The 17,006-nt window shown below is 44.8% G+C and overlaps 1 protein-coding gene across 2 annotated transcripts in view; it reads right to left on the bottom strand.

The window, feature by feature from the left end:
- Window positions 1–17,006, bottom strand: part of NOL4 (nucleolar protein 4) — a 666,365-nt gene that overhangs the window by 29,095 nt on the left and 620,264 nt on the right. For both annotated transcript variants that reach the window (XM_085605684.1, XM_085605683.1), the window contains one exon: window positions 8,697–8,877. In XM_085605684.1, the coding sequence (XP_085461810.1) occupies window positions 8,697–8,877 (181 nt within the window). The remainder of the gene's footprint in view (window positions 1–8,696; window positions 8,878–17,006) is intronic.

Below are 17,006 nucleotides of genomic sequence, written 5' to 3'. Positions count from 1 at the left end.
ATATAGTCATTTATATACTCCAACTCTCACATACACTGCCTTTTACATATGTAGTTACTTGGACATGTAACACTGAAACATCCATTCACTCACCAACACACCCATACACACACTCACCCACCCATACAGCTGTTTCCACATGCACTCTTGAACCCATTCACCCAGTGAATCAACCACTCACACATCTATGCACAGAGTCACACAGTTGGCTAGTTGGCCCCCAGGGACCCTCAGTATTCAAGGGGACTTAATCCCCCAACTTAGAACGCACCAGGGGGCGCGTTTGCAGAGTGCTGCAGGGAGAGGGCAGGGCCTCCGGCAAGTTCCCTGTTTCTTTTTTTTCTCCGTATATTATGGGAGGGGGGCTGCGTGGTCCCCCTTCTCTGGGCCACTTTTGGCCCCGGGGACCCCATCCCCGGGGCCTGTGCATTTTCTTTTTATTAAAAATCATACGGGAAGGGGGCCGCTTGGCCCCCATTTCCTGGGCCACTATTGGCCATGGGGACCCCATCCCCCGGTGCCCGGCCATTTTCTTTTTAATTAATGCAGTGGGGGGGCGTGTAGCCCCCCACCCGGGCCACTCCTGGCCCCGGGGACCCCATCCTCAGGGCCGGCCCTTGCGTTGGGGACCATGGGGGGAGCCCCAATGCCCCACGGTCCCGCCGGCTCCCCGCCTCCTGCAGGAGCCAGCATTGTTTTTAAGCAAGGGGAGCTGCTAACATGCAGATCCCCTTGCTCAAAAGCAATCTGCTTTGCTTCATTGAAGCAAAGCAGAGTTTGCTATGACAGGGCGGAATCCTCACGGCTCCTTCCCTGCCATTGCAAACGGCAATGTCCCGGGGGTGGGCACCCCGGGACATTGCAGGAGTCGGCCCTGGGGGGTGGCGGTCCTCAGGGCCATCAAGGGCTCCTGGAGGGGGGCTGCGTGGCCCCCCTCCCAAGTCGTTAAAGTTCCGGGGAGGTGGTGGTCCCTGGGGCAGCGTGGGGGTGATTGGGACCCCCCACACATTTGTTTTTTAAAGCCCCGGGTAGGTGGCAGTCCCCGGGGCTGCGGGGGGCCGCAGTGCCTCCGCATACAATTAAATAAGCCCCCGGGAAGGTGGCGGTCCCCTGGGCAGCAGGGGCTCCCGCAGGACCCAGCAAATTAATTGGTGAGTGCCCCCGGGACCTTTCCCACCCGGGGGCTTTCCAAAACAAAGCGCTTCGTTTTATTTTCTCGGCCGGATTCACGACCCCAGCACGAATTCAGCTGATTTTGTTTTTTTAATGCTTTTTTTGACCCTGGTGGTCCTTGTGGAACCCCCTGACAGGCCTAGGGGGTCAGGGTGTTTGTACCCTGCCCCCTTTTCTTGTTTTTTAACCTGTATTTCACTGTTTTCTTGTGACTCGGTTCCACTGAGTCACAAGATGGCTGCCAACACTTCCTGGTTTGGAGTGTTGGCAGCCAATCAGAGTGAAGCTCGTGCCCAGGAGGGTTCGCGAACCCTCCTCGGTGCTCAGATATCGAAACTTTTCTTTTTTAATTTCTCAGGAACTACTGAACGGATTTACATCATTTGAAACAAGACCTGTTCTTTTTGCCAAATTTGGTGTAATTCCGTTCAGAAGTTCGGGCTGTAGCTTTGTCTAAAGTTCCTATGGAAATTAACATGGGGAAAGCGCATTTTGGGACCCCCCTTTTTTCTCGGCCCCCGCTTGACGAATCACCCCAAAACTTTCAAGACAGGAGCTGACCAGAGCGCCCCATTAGTTTTGAAGATTTCGCAAAGATTCGTCAACCGGCGCCAAATATATTGGCAAAAGAAAAAACGCTTTTTGAATAGAAACAAGGTCATAACTATAGCTACCTACTGTCAAGCGCCAGTAGGTAATATGCATATATATATGTATATATGGTATTGTTTTGACTTATTCTGGGTGCTCCCTTGTGTATGGACAAAGCTAAACCTCTCTGAAGAGCTATATTCATAGAGAAACACTTGTAAGGGATTGCTTTATTCATTCCAGGTTGGCTTGGATGGTATTTTACCAATACAAAGCTGTTATAGTGTGTCTGGAGTGGTAAAAGGCTTCTGCTATTTTACAGCTCAGCGTAAATGGCATTGTGCTAATTTTATGCTTGAAGACTTTGCAGTAGAAATGGGAAAAGACTTAGGGCCCGATTACCATCATGGGGGTCAGACTGCAGCGTCAAGCTGGCGTCAACCCGACCACCGAATTACAATAAGACCGCTGGGCTGGTGGGGTGCCGGTGGTGGCTCAGTGTCAGTGGCATGCTACGGCTCACATAGTAAGCCGGAAGCAATGCCACAGCACTGCATTGCCTCCACTGTCATGCGTGCACTGGTAGCAAGCACAACATTGCAGGCATAGGGGAGCACAACATGTGCCCCACCACAATGCCTAATGGGCAAACAACCCCGGTGGCCCTGGTTGAGCCCTCTTTGTTGTCTTACCGCCAACCTGTTCATGGCAGGGTCCCCGCCATCAACAGCTCATCGGCAAGGCAGTTCGTCATCTGCATGGCAGTTCCGGAATCTGTACTTCTTTGGCAAACTGCTGCCTTCCCCACCACCACCTCGTCAGGATCCAGGATCCAGGATCCTGGCGGTGGTCTTCTGTCTGGCTGCTGGTGCTCAGACTGGTGGAATTGCGATCCACAGGCTGGCGGATGTCCGACTGCTGAAGCCTCTTTCGGGCCATTTGTCCCTAGCTTGGTGTGGATGGCACTGTGCTAATCCTATGCATACAAACTTTGCTAGAAAAGTATACATTTGAGGTGAGCACATTCAGAGTGTCGCTGATGTTGTAGGGTGCTCTATACAGGACCTGCTCTCTACCTAAACTTTGGAAGTACCCAGAGTTCACTGCTTCTTTTTTGCATTATTTATGTGCCACACTATGCCTTAAAGAGTATTGCTTTATGCATATATTTATATATAGCTTTAAATATATATATATATATCTACATATATATATATGTGTGTGTTTCTTTTTAAAAATAGTAAACTTTATTATATTTCTCTATACATTCTCACAGTAGCAGATATTTTTACCAGCAGATGAAAAGTAGCCGTACTCTTGTAAATTCTTTTGCAGAAAGCTCTCCTCTCAGAAGTGGTGAATATAAAAAAGTGAAGGGTTACATCTAGCTGTAGGAAGAGATCTACATGTGAGTAAATATATATTTGGATATTTATCTTTGTGAATTGGGCCTAAGAATATTTTTACCTGACGCTGATGCACTCTGTTAATTTTTTATAGAAAAAAACTATAATGCTATTATGTCCATGACTTCCTGTTTCAATTGCTCAAACTTAATCGTACCCTTATGCTGCTGTATTGGCTGTAATTTATTTAGGATCTCTGATAGGTCTGCAATAGATCTACCTATGTTTCCATACTTCCAAGCAATCATGTGTTATATTCTCATTTACATTCCTGATGTTTATGCTTTTATTACCAAGCAAACTCAAAAAAGAGTGGATAAGGACCACTTCCATGATGTTCTCTGGAGACTCTTAACAAATAGGTCTGAGCAGTTAATTCATAAATTACGAATCAATATATCCCAAGAGGATATTTGAGCATTAAGATCCCCCACAGGATGTAGTTTTAGTTTAGAAAATCTACCAGCTTAGTTTGAATTTTTGATTGTACTGCAATCAGATTACTTTTTTAAGAAATGTCCAGAAGAAGATAAAAATTAAATGCAATACATGGATTTGGTTTCTATATCAATTGTAGGTCAATTCCTATGGAACAAATTAATTTGTTTTTGTTCATTACCAAATCAATCAAGTGTATGGTCAATCCTCTGATTGTGTTTTCCCAAAGATTACTGAGAAGAGAACACTTGTGTTAAGCAAACAATGGAGGATACAAAATATGTCGAAAATCCTAGATCAATTTAGCATACATTTACACTATGAAAGAGGTGTATGCATGAAATGTCACACAGATCAATAGATTCACTATAAACATGATTTATGCATGTACTAAACAAGTGTTTCTTTAGCCTGGTTCTTGCTTTCTCACATGACACTGTTTGTGTGCCCATGAAATGGCCAAGCTTCTTTTTTCAACATGAGGCACAGAGTCAGACTGATTTGCATATGGCCATGTCTGAATTGGGGTGGTGGAGTGAGCTAAAGAATGATGATGGATTAAACCCAGATCAATTGACTGGGGGAGAGTGTTTGATTTGCTCAGGCGCTCCGTCCATCATCCCCTCTTTGGTATCGCTTTGTTTGCCCTAAGTTGGCAGGGTATGCCCAGACGTGGGTCCCTTGCTCACTTTGCCACTGGATTCAAGATAGCCTGGCTGATGAGGGTTATGAACCCAAAACCGGTCTCAGGATGCTTGTTTCCGGTCCAGGGAAGATATGGCTTGGCAGTTCGGGCTGGACTGTTCCCATGAGGCACAGGGTCAGACTGATTTGCATATGGCCATGTCTGAACTGGGGTGGTGGAGTGAGCTAAAGAATGATGATGGATTAAACCCAGATCAGTTGACTGGGGGTGAGTATTTGATTTGCTCAGGTGCTCCGTAAATCATCCCCTCTTTGGTATCACTTTGTTTGCCCTAAGTTGGCAGGGTATACCAAGACATGGGTCCCTTACTCATTTTGCCACTGGATTCAAGATAGCCTGGCTGATGAGGGTTATGAACCCGAAACCGGTCCCAGGATGATTATTTCTGGTCCAGGGAAGACATGGCTTGGCAGTTTGGGCTGGACTGTTCCCATGAGGCACAGGGTCAGACTGATTTGCATATGGCCATGTCTGAACTGGGGTGGTGGAGTGAGCTAAAGAATGATGATGGATTAAACCCAGATCAATTGACTGGGGGTGAGTGTTTGATTTGCTCAGGCGCTCCGTCCATCATCCCCTCTTTGGTATCGCTTTGTTCGCCCTAAGTTGGTAGGGTATGCCCAGACGTGGGTTCCTTGCTCACTTTGCCACTGGATTCAAGATAGCCTGGCTGATGAGGGTTATGAACCCGAAACCGGTCCCAGGATGCTTGTTTCCGGTCCAGGGAAGACATGCTGGGCAGTTTGGGCTGGACTGTTCCCATGAGGCACAGGGTCAGACTGATTTGCATATGGTCATGTCTGAACTGGGGTGGTGGAGTGAGCTAAAGAATGATGATGGATTAAACACAGATCAGTTGACTGGGGGTGAGGGTTTGATTTGCTCAGGCGCTCCGTCTCTTTGGTATCTCTTTTTTCATCACGTACAGACATTCAAGTTTCAACACATAGTCTGAATTAATTTACCATTGGATTGAAAGTCTCTGTTTCTTTTGTAACATTGTCAGTACAAGAATCTATCATTGCCTGGTTGAAACCTTACATGCCTTGTTTTTTGTGTGTGATTCAGTGGGTATGTCTATGCGTGCTTTTTGTCTTCACTAAGCCGTTAGCTTCCACTGTTTTTCTAGGAGCCTCTGCTGTTATAGCTCATTTATTTTCATTTAGAAGGCATATCTTTCAGGGGTTTTGAACTTCCATAACTTTGCCATTATATTTCCTTTCTTGGTCAACTCAATTGTTCTTAAAATAATCAATTTCTGGTTACATTTAATTAGATTCACTGAAAAGGTTTGAAAATATGTCCTCTTGCCACCTGAGCACATCTAAATGGTTATGATGCTTTGGATCTAAATTTGTTTTACCCCTATCCTAATCGGTATCATTACTTTTACTCATTTGTGTAGGAACATCAATTCTACTCAGATTATATTGACCTTGGTTTAGTAGTTCACCACACTCTTCCCTTTGAACTTGTTGCTATGCTAAGTTTCAATTTACTTTTCCAATTTTTAGCAATTGTAATATACAAGTTATTCTCAGAGGTGACTTCATCCAGCTCTCTACCCATCAACTTGGCTTTCATTGATACAATCATATGCAGAGCTCGGTAAAAGTCTAGGGACTGATTGTCCATAAGTTGAAACTGATAATGTTGCAAGCCTAAAAACGTTGAGTCCTCAAAATGTAACAAAGATTTTTTGATTACTAGATTAAAGTAATACATTTAAATATGTCAAAGAGCAACTACATAAAGAAGGTACTGAATGGCAAACAGTATATATTTCCTTACCCATACCTGGGTGTGGAACAGGGATATATGTTTTAAAAAATCATCCAACACATCTGCCAAAGTTAAATCATAAGTTGCTGTTGATGCCATGAGAACTTTTAAATCTAGAATGCCACCTGTTGATTGCTGATTTAACTTCAATAGACTGTCTTGACCTTTGATTTGCTGATAAGTCACCATCAAGATTTGTTTTCAGCAGAATCACTTATTTGTATTTTTTATCTTTTGTTTGCAAGAGTCAGTGGATTTGGATTGCTTTGTCCCAAAATTGACTTCAATAGATTTTAAATTAGATACGGTTTGGATTGGGCAAAAATTACCCGGTATTACCTTGAGTTCAAGATCATTTGGGTTGCTAAATCCTCCTTTATGTTCATATTTTATTACATTTTTCCTGGGTCGTATTTAACTCCTTGAAGCTCTGCCACCACTGAGTCTTTGAATTACATCTTGAAGGCTCTTTCCAAGAAATACATACATTTAAAAAAATTTAAATAGACATTTGGCCAGAATTCTAAGTCCCTGTCTCTCATCTCTTGGCAATAACATTTTTCTTATTTCTGGCACTGGAGGATCATTGATGCTGAAGAGGTGGAAGGCTCAATCGACAACCCAAAGGTGGTGGGGGAAATTCTAAACAGTGTCTGAAGTGCCATTATCCACTCAGGCGCCAACAATAATGTTATGATGCCTGGATCTACCCCTCAGCAGAAGGCTCTCTGGGTAAGTGCAAGAAAAAAACAGGGAGAAGAATACAACATGAAGAACAGTGCACTCTTCAGATTCTGGAAGGGCTAATTCAACACTGTGAACATGATTCATCGTCCCAGAAGATCTGGTGCGGTCACAACAATGGCAGATGATGTGCATTTTCAGCTCACACTTCTATTGGAGGAGAGATGGAATGAGCTTGATCTGCGGAAGGGGGCTTGTCCAGAATCATGGCGCTAAGCTTAAAATGACTTGCCTTTTGTACATCTTAATTTCTACTTTAGCTTTATATGTTGTACAGAGCACCTAAGATGGTGAGCATATCACTCATGTAGGGTGGATTGTTGGCAGTTATAGTTGTTACAGCAGGTGTTGTTTTTACAGAATGGGAACGATATGGACATAGTTCTTCAAAACTTTGATTAGATGTGCAGAAGCATGCCAGACATTCTTCAGCGGAGCCAGATGGGAGTCAGGAATGGTGGCAAGCAGGTCATTGCTGCCATCCAGGATGACGAAAAACCAAAGTTGGCATGTTGGTCTGAAAGTCTACTTTGGGTAGGTACGTTTTTTTTCTGTGGGGGGCGAATATCTGGCACCATGCTCTTAGTAATAAATCAATGTGGGTTTTGAAGAAGAGGTTGTTTTTTATGATGAATCAAAGACATTTTGTGTCTGTGGCAATTGTGGTGTTAATCAATCAAGGTTGACGCATGAAAGGTGCACTTGAATGCAGACTTGTTTGGAACTGTTGGTGATAAGGGTGAACTCAATCTTAGTGGGGTTCCATTTCAGGGAAGCACTTGGCATCCATAAATGGATGAGAGTCAAGCAATCTTTCAGGGGGTGACGTCCCTGCTCATGTAAACCAGTATTCTCTCCCCAAAGGCTTGATAAAATGGATGTAATTATCAGAATCTTTAAATAAAATGGATATGAGTTACAAAATGCAACAATCAAATTTGTCTGCATCACAAAGGTGTTTCATATTTTTGCAATTATTTTATATGATTAGCACCCTCCAATTGTTTGATGACTGTTGCTGTATGTAACGCGTAACGCGTGATGCAATGACAATGCACGGGCTTCTTAAATCTGACCCTGAGTGTCCTGCATCTACTATGACTGCCTTGCTGCATTGCAGAATTGTGATTGGCTTAGGGGAGCCTGTGAGATTCCGGACTCTTCAACAACGAGGAAGTAGAGACGGAGGTTGCTGCGTTGCGAGGAGGTAAGTGTTTTCTTTTTGAATATTTTGTCCCCCGCCGCGTTTTGCCCTTGACCCCTGTTTCCTGCCAGCCACAACTGGTTATCTCCTACTTGTTGAAAGCACAATCAAAATGAATACCAATTATCTATGAAAGTCCTGAAACAGGCCCTTTCAGACAAGACTTTGGACATCATGCCATAGCAATACAGCCACTTCCTAAAAGGATCAGGTGTGTCTTTTCGCGTTGAATAAGGCTTCATACCTAACATATGTTATCAAGCACATTTCCCCATCTTGCGCTTGAGGACACGTGATGTGGCGACTTGGCTAAACTTAGTAAGAACTAGATGCCATTAAAATATTGGCGCATTCCCTGCTGTGATCTCCGAGGTCCATAGGCCACTTTGTCTTCATCCCTAGGCTTCAGAAAAATAAACAGATACAAAGAAGAGTGAGGTGAGTATGGTCCATGGTTCACTTGAAGGCTCCACTGCTTGTGAGTTGCAGAACCTTTTCGCTTGGCAATCATACCTAACATGTGATACCACTATCGGTCACATGTATTTGATCCACACACAGTAGTGTACTTTTTCACACACTACAGCACGTAAAAACAAACTGGTACACAGACCACACACAGATACACATATAGGCCGCTAACACTGCTCACCATTGGTGGAAGCATCAGTCAAGTTGATGAGTCCTCCTCCTAAGCCCCTGTAACTATGGTAACTGTAGGTTCCATTTCCATTAATGTACAACACCTCCTGGGTGCTTGAGACAGCGGATGTTGAGAAGGTGACCTGGGTTGGTTCTTGCTTCAACTGTTTTTCAGCTACATCAGCTTCTTCCTGTAAAGACAAGGGTTGATTACAAGGTGACCGAACCTAGTTTTGTGGGTAAGATGAAGCACTGCAAATTCTTAAAGCATAGGTAATGGTTTGCAAATTAGTTCTCTGTTACAGAAAGATGGATGTTATCTTTCCCGTTAACATAACATGTTCTGCATAGTCACATAACAATACAAATAATTAATATTACATAATTATGACAGTTTATTATTAATAATATTAATATTATTGTATTCCTCTTTCTAGATGCATGGGGGAATGAAGGGAGCAGAAGGAGAAGGAGGAGGACAAAACACTGGGGCACCAGGGTTTCACGTGCCTTAAAGAAAGTTTAGTAGATGAATAGTTTAATTGAACAACTTCCAAAAGTTGTACAATTCCTGATCGAGAAAAGCATCTCATTAAGATGAGGCTCTGGAAGTGCATAAGAGGGCACAAAGGCATAACAGGGCCAGCTAAGAGGACTGTGCAGCAGCACTGTTATAGTAAGACTGTGATGACACGAGAGCCCATCAAAAGTTGTTGTATATGGTTGTGAAGTCGCAACAGTATTCAGAATACCCTCTGCGGCTGACTGCACTGTATTTATTTTTTGGGCATTTTTTCTGTATATATCCGCATTTATTTTTTCCTCAACCAAAAAACGACGCTGCAGTTAGTATTTTTCCACATTTATTTAAGGCTATCAACAGCTCAGTACTACCACAATTTATATTCACATTTTAATGCAAACTAATATGATCTTACAATAGTGTCAGTGTGTGTGGAAATCGGCCACAGTCATGTACTTGCCCTAGCCTTTAAGTGCAGTTACAACTTTGCAGCTGCCATAAGACATAGAAGGGGCCGTCATGGAGAAAATGATACTCATAAAATTTACTCTTTTAAGAGACCTGCCACAGTTTGCATGGAGCTAACAGAGATGAGGGATTGTCCCTCACTTGTGCAGAAACTGGCTTCTAAAAAAAAGTAAAAATATTAATACAATCGGGCTTTCAAAAGAACAAATATCCACAAATGAAGAAATCTTCGCGAGGCCGATGTGATACATGTTTTTTTACAGAGTGAGATGTTTTGGTACATTGAGACTCAAATAGGTCTGTGTGTTTTCACAAAACAGTGTACAGCTGTAGTATATTTTGTATTTCAACATATTACTTAATTTTTACAGTTCACTCCGACGTCTGGCTACAATCCCTCTTTTTTTCATTTCATGAAGTAACTTTCATTGCACAGCTTCTGGAACAGCTCCCGAGGCAGAGATAGACACCGACAGTATATGTGCTGGGTGCAGAGGGGCAGGTACAGTGTACTGCTCTGCACATGTGTTTTTGGGACGTGTTTGCGGTGCGCTGTGGACGTTGGGAGAGTGTACTTACCCAGCTTGGCTGTGAAGACGCAGTGACTGGAGTGTTTGCCGAGTTTGTGGCCAGATTGTTCTTGTAGCCAGGCGCGCAACACCCATTGGACTCACAGGGCTTCAGCCCTCCCCGTCGTGTGTGGCAGCCCGGGATGAGACAGCTTCCCGGCCACACAAAGCTGCACCCGAGCACTTCACAGGTTTTTACTTTTTTGCACTTTGGCCTTGTTGTGTCCTGGCCACACTGGAGTTGGTGAGCTTGTCCGTCAGTAGGTGCGGTGCCTGTTTGATGACTGTTTGGTCAAGATGGTGCTTGGTGGGGGCGAGGTGTACATTTGTGTTCAAGTCTGACATATCCACGACGCCCTGTTCAGAAGGATTCAAGCACTTTCTCTTCTGGATTGTTTAAGTGACCAGAAGCACACATGGCGTCAACGCACGAGAACAGATGCACATTGGGAACAAAGGTAGCACAATTAACCGATATGAAAACTATTTAACTCTAATCTTTGGTTCTGGAGGAGTGCGGTATTTGCTGCAAAGTGCTTCATCACCTCCTCAATTGTAGTAAGCGCTATACAATTACAATTTCCGGGTCCAATACTTAAAAAAAAAGTTAAAATAGCGTCTCAACAATTAATGTCTATTAGTGACACCCATGCACTTTATTTTATTCCACCGTTGTACCAAAGGAGAACACATTGCGTTATTACTTCCTGAGTTCTGATTAATATTTGACACAAATACCACATTTTTTTACATTCCTACAATGTCCAGTTTAGTTTAATTGATTGCGTTTTGTGTCCCCCAAAGGCTGTCTTCAGACAGCAAATAAACCCTGCGGCTCCCACCTGCGGTAAGTGTGTGGGCTAAGCTCAGAGTATAGGGTTTCACAGTGAGAATACAAGGGGGCTTTTGTAAGCCTCAGCTGCGTGTCTCGGTGCCACGCCCACTGTGTCCACGTGTACTTTCTTTCACACACTTCACATAATGTGGGACACCAGATTCAATCAGGCGCCTGGATGCCTTCATTGAGAGCGGTGCTAGGCGCGTGAGGGGAAGGAGGTGACAGAATCATAAACGTGCATTCATTTTGTAGCACAAGTTGTTAATATATGTTGATTCTTTCATTTAAATGATACTAGAGACGATGTGTGAGACTTTAGGAGAGCTAAAAAAACACTTAAAGCTGTGAAATAAATTTACTATAACAAACCCCCCTCCGAATTTTGACCTTCACTGGCGCTTATCACACTGAGGTCTGCTAGCCCATTTCTACGTCACACTTATAACCGCACTTCACCCCCACCCCTCCAACTCTCTTGTCTTTTAACACTTAGTTGGCTGTACGGTTGAGCAGTGTTCTTGTAGCGTCTGTTTCTTACCCCCCCCACACACACACTTTCTGCAATGCCCCCTTCTCTGGAATCCGGACGTCAAAGGGCAGCAGCCCAGACCTAAGGGGCGCATAGCAGTGTCTGGGGATGTGCGGTGCACACGCAGGCGCGCAACACCCATTGGACTCACAGGGCTTCAGCCCCCCACCCCGTCGTGTGTGGCAGCCCGGGATGAGACAGCTTCCCGGCGCACACAGCCGCACCCGGGCACTTCACAGGTCTTTAAAAGACCATTTGCATGTTAATGAGGCCTCGCTGTTGTTTCACCCCTTCTAAGAGCCCCTGCAGCTCCACTCTGCCTATGGCTTAAAAGATTCAGCCCCCGGGAACAGAGAACTGGTGATACATCCACACAGTGACGCCTGGCTCCAACCAGGATTGGCTCAGGGGGCACAGCAGCAGTTAAAAAACGACCCTAATTGGAAGGAATTTCCAGCAAACCACAAGCTGTAGGGCCCTGCAAGTGTTTTGTGTTACTGGTGGGCAGACACACCCCTAGAATCAGGGAGAGGGGCATGGCGAAGCAACTCAGCTGGAGCACGGCAGTGCAGCGAAATTTGGTAGTATTTTCCCGCTTTTAAATATAAATACAGACGAAGGAAAAAAATAATTCCGTCTGTATTTATATGTAAATATCCGTTTAAACGGAAAACCGGGAGCCCTAATTATAAGTCACTGCCTTTTCGAGCTCTACTCTCCCACTTTTCCTGCAATGAGAAGAAAGGTGGGAGGAGCAGAATACCAGCTGAAGCCTACATGTGAGAGCTTCGGAATGAGTGAGTCATTGCCTTGTTTGCTCTAATGGAATGAGTCTGGGAGAAGACATTAGGAACATAACAAAATTCTGTGTATGTTGGATGAAGCCACTAAGTGATCTGAGGGCCAGGGAGCGCACTGAAAACAGTCTTTTACATCAGCCATCTAGCAAAGGAGTCAAAGTAGATGGCAGGACACCCAGGGTCAGAGTTAAGAAGCCCTTGCATTGCCATTGCCTCACGCAAGGCGGCGCATGCAATGCAAGGGCTTCAGTGAGATTTACCAAACCACGCAAAGCCTCCTTGCGTGGTCCTGTCTGGCATAGTCAATCTGGAGCAACGCAAGGCAACTTTTGCGTTACTCTGCGCTATGAAGGCGTTCCATGGGTGGAGCGTAACTGTTCCCATGCATCCACCCATAGTCTTTGGTGCATTCCAAGGTGAGGCATAATGAGGAGAAACATCTTTATTTCTCCTTATTATTTTCTCTATTTGTGTGCATTCTGCAGCACACATAGATAGAGGAAAATGCATCAGAGCATTGTTTTGTGTTACTTCCTGCGCAAAACCAATCCTGCGCTTGGGCCCCTACATTAGCTCTATGCTGCACTCGGTGCTCCAAATTACAAATAAACAGAATGCTTCTGGAACCATAGATGACACCTTTTCTTATGCCTCACAAGTCCTTTTTATTGACTCTGGGCTTCAATTATTTTTCAATTGCTTTTTTGTATTATTTACATTAACGGTTTCCTTCACCATGTATATTACACCAATCCCTCAATACATTTCAAAAAAACATTTAACAATATATACAACACATATATACACTTTGTGATTTACAGCATAAAATTTTACACATATAAAACATATATAACGTCTTCTATTTCAGTTGTGACATTTCTTTAGGTTTACATACAAATTGAATCTACACTTTTTTTGTCCTACTATTTTACATGCATCCATCCATGGTCTTTGGTGCATTCCAAGGTGAGGCATAACGAGAAGAAATATCTTTATTTTTCTCATTATTTTCTCTATTTGTGTGCATTCTGCGGCACACATAGATAGAGGAAAATGCATCAGAGAATTGTTTTGTGTTCCTTCCTGGGTAAAAACCAATCCTGCTCTTGGGCCCCTACATTGGCTCTATGCTGCACTCAGTCCTATGCTATGTGTGGAAATCCGAATGCGCTGGAAGGTGATGCGGTGGTACTAAACAGGCGCTGCATCCATTGTTTTAGCCGCAGTCCAACAATGTGTTGATTCCTTCAGTCGCACAGCTAGTCCTTCATCGGAGTCAGTGCTGGGGTCTCAGACTTCAGAAACACGTAGGGATGAACACAGACTGTGGCGGTTTCTTCAGCCACAGGCAGGCGCTGCGTCAATTTCTTCGGCTGCATGCCAACAGTGTGTGAAAACTCTTCCCACATGATGGCGCTGCATCTAAAAAACAGGCACTAGAAGGGCGAAGCGTCGATTTTGAAGCTTTGTAGCTTTTTACAGAAGGAACAACCTTGGGGCGCGAGACTAGAATTGGCACCACTTTGCAGGTCAGAACTAAGCCTGTGTGTAGTTTGCGGAGTTTTGCTACAGAACACTCCGCGAAGTTACAAAAAACTCTGCGAAGTTCTGCAAGTGGCGGAGTGTAGTGCAAACTGCTGTTCATGCTGGTCTTCTTGCCGCTCTGGTAGAAATTCTACCCAATCAGCAGCTCGCGAACTTACAGTTCGCAAGCGCGAGCGGGGAAAAATCTCCGTTGCACAACACGAAGTGGAGTTTTCTGCACTCCGCAAGCTCCACGGAGTGAGGAGTGCAGAAGACTCCATGAACAGAGCGGAGTTCATCGCCCAGGCCGAGTCAGAACTCCCAGCAGTGGAGTTTAGGGATGCTGCAGGTGAAGTCTTTGATGGTCCTGAGACTTCTTAACAAGAGGCAAGCACACATAAGCCCTTGGAGAAACTTCACATGCAGGATACACAGCAAAGTCCAGTCCTTTTCTTCTCCAAAGCAGAAGCAGCAACTGCAGGCCAACCCAGCAAAGCAACACACAGAAAATGGACAGTACTCCTCCTTACAGCTCTTCAGCTCTTGTCCTTGGCAGAGTCTCCTCTTGATTCAGAAGTGTTCCAAAGGTCTGGGGTTTTAGGTCCAATACTTATACCCCTTTTGGCCTCTGAAGTAGGCATACTTCAAAGGATTGTCGTGGTAGTGCAAACGTTCTTGCCTTGCCTGGTCTTGGCTCTAGACACACTCCAGGGGGATGGAGACAACATTGAGAGGACAGACCCAGCCCTATTCAAGTGTCAGTGACAACTACCCACGGCTCTAGCTCAGGAAGGCCCAAAGATTTGCCGAACCTTGGCTTTATTAAAATTAATGAGGCAAGATTCTGTGCATTCTTGGGAATGACTATGAATCAGAGGATGAAGGACTACAAGAGACAGCTGACATCCAATGCTGCGTTCACAAAAGGCCGCCATGGTAGACAGTGTCTCTTACAGAGGCTACAATGATAACTGAAACAGAAGTGAGAAAAAGTATATGCTATGCCAAGAGACAAAATGTGCAGTACAAACTGTCTTTTTAGTGGAAAAACACACATTCGACCTATTCAAATCCTGTACTCAGGTTAACCAATATGTAATTGGAGCCTAGGCCTCTCTCTCAGTAGTACTTTTGAAGCTCTTTCTTGTTGATCACATAATGCCAAGGGCTCCGTTTGCTGGTGATAAAAAGGTCCAGGCTGTCATACCTTGCTTGTCTCTTCTCCTGCCGCCTGTCTCCCCCAGCCACCGCTGCCGTCCTTGCATCTTGGCGCGGCCGCAGTGAGGGGAGGACTACATCTCCCACCATCATTAGCGGCAGGAAGCCGCACACGCCTCTTCCGCGGCCGGAGGCGCATGTAACCTGATGAGAGCCCACGGGTCGCGGGACCACGCGCGGGTGGCGCCGGGCTAAGCCCGGCAAAGGGCAGGCCGTCTGTGGCCGTCAGGGTACAGAGGAGGCCGGGCTGGGCCAGCCCGTTAACATCTGTGATAAGGTGAGACATATTGACATAGCATGGGGAAGCATAAAACGATATCGGCCCTCAAACCTCCATCTGTGATCTCCATTGGATCTATGCTGACAGAAGCTGTTGATATTGTCTCGGCAGAGATCGAGCAAATGGAAAGGAGACTATCTATGAGTTTGCCGGCACTCAATCTACACGTTTTGGGCGGAGCGCAACTGGGTAACTCACCGACCTGCCATCCACTGACACCGGAAGTCCTGATTGCCACTCCTAGTCAGTGTGATTTGTCTTCTAAACCTCTTGAGACTGAGTATGTAAGCACCAACGTATACATAACTGACGCAGTCTGCCAATCGGGACGTCAAGATGATGCAAGTAGCGGGGACTTGTCCCACACTACTGCGGCCATCAAAATAGTGAGGGGTAAGGAGAATAAAGGAGTAATTAAACCCCCTATTTGTATTAGGAAAAAGTCACTCCGCTCGAAAACTCAACCAACCCCGCTAAGTATGTGGAAGCGCGGCCCGATTGTTGACATAATGGTCCTAAGGAGCAAACATTGAATAACTCTGAGGATATGACTGTGGATTTGACCACAGTTGCTGATGGTACTAATTCAGCTCTTATCCAAACCGATGCCATGATTGTATGTGGCTCTCAGGGAAGACTGGGCGATCCTTTTATTGACACCCTATCAAACTCAATCTATGATCAACTAAAAACACTAATGGATAAACAATTTAATGCTGTATTTAAATGGCTGGATAGACTGGAAAATTTGTTAAAAAGACTCGATAAAGGGAAAAACAATGTTAGCACTGTTGACAAAACCGCAGGGAGTACTAAACAAATGGGATCACCAACCCAGGCTATGCATAGGGTAACTAGTACTTCTTTGCCTCCCAAGGTTAACATTGTTTGTGATAAATGTGGTAATTCTAATGACAGCAATTTCCCTAAATCTTCCTTTTCATTGACATCTGTTCCAATTATAGTAAATGTTGGTAATGGTATTGTCAGTACTACCCAGTCTCAGATCTCAATACCAGCTACATTAGTTCCTCCAGCAACATTGGTGCCATTATCTACAGGCCGAGCAGTTGTCCTGAATGATACTCAGACTCTGGCCAAAGATACTCTTAATTTACCCCCTGAATCCTGCCCATATGTTATAATCTTAGCGGGCGTCCCTCCCTTGAAAAAGGACCAATCTGAATCTTGGGAACAACTTAAAAACAAGAGTATTGACTGGTTAACAAAATATAAAGGTCTAGGGATAGAGCACGCTAATGAGATCTTAATGGTGCGTCGCGTGGGTTGGGTAGGGTTCTCAGTAAAGAACATCCCAGGTGACTGCATAATTATTAATTTTAGACGCCCCCCTTTAGTGAAATGGATACTCCAAGCACAGGCTGATCATTACACTACCCCCACCAACATTCAATTGCTACCATTGGGTTTTTTCTATAAACCCCCATTAGGCCTTCGAGGCCCCCATAACCCCTTTATACCAACACAGGGCCCATTGAATAGGTTTACTGTTCTGCCCCGTTTAGAGAGTCCACGTAACCCTCCTCTGCCGACTTGGTATTCGCAGAACC

This window comes from Triturus cristatus, chromosome 5_1, assembly GCF_964204655.1.
Source record: "Triturus cristatus chromosome 5_1, aTriCri1.1, whole genome shotgun sequence".
NCBI lineage: Eukaryota > Metazoa > Chordata > Amphibia > Caudata > Salamandridae > Triturus > Triturus cristatus.
Note: the sequence above shows the minus strand (reverse complement) of the source record. Positions and strands in the feature narration are given on the sequence as shown.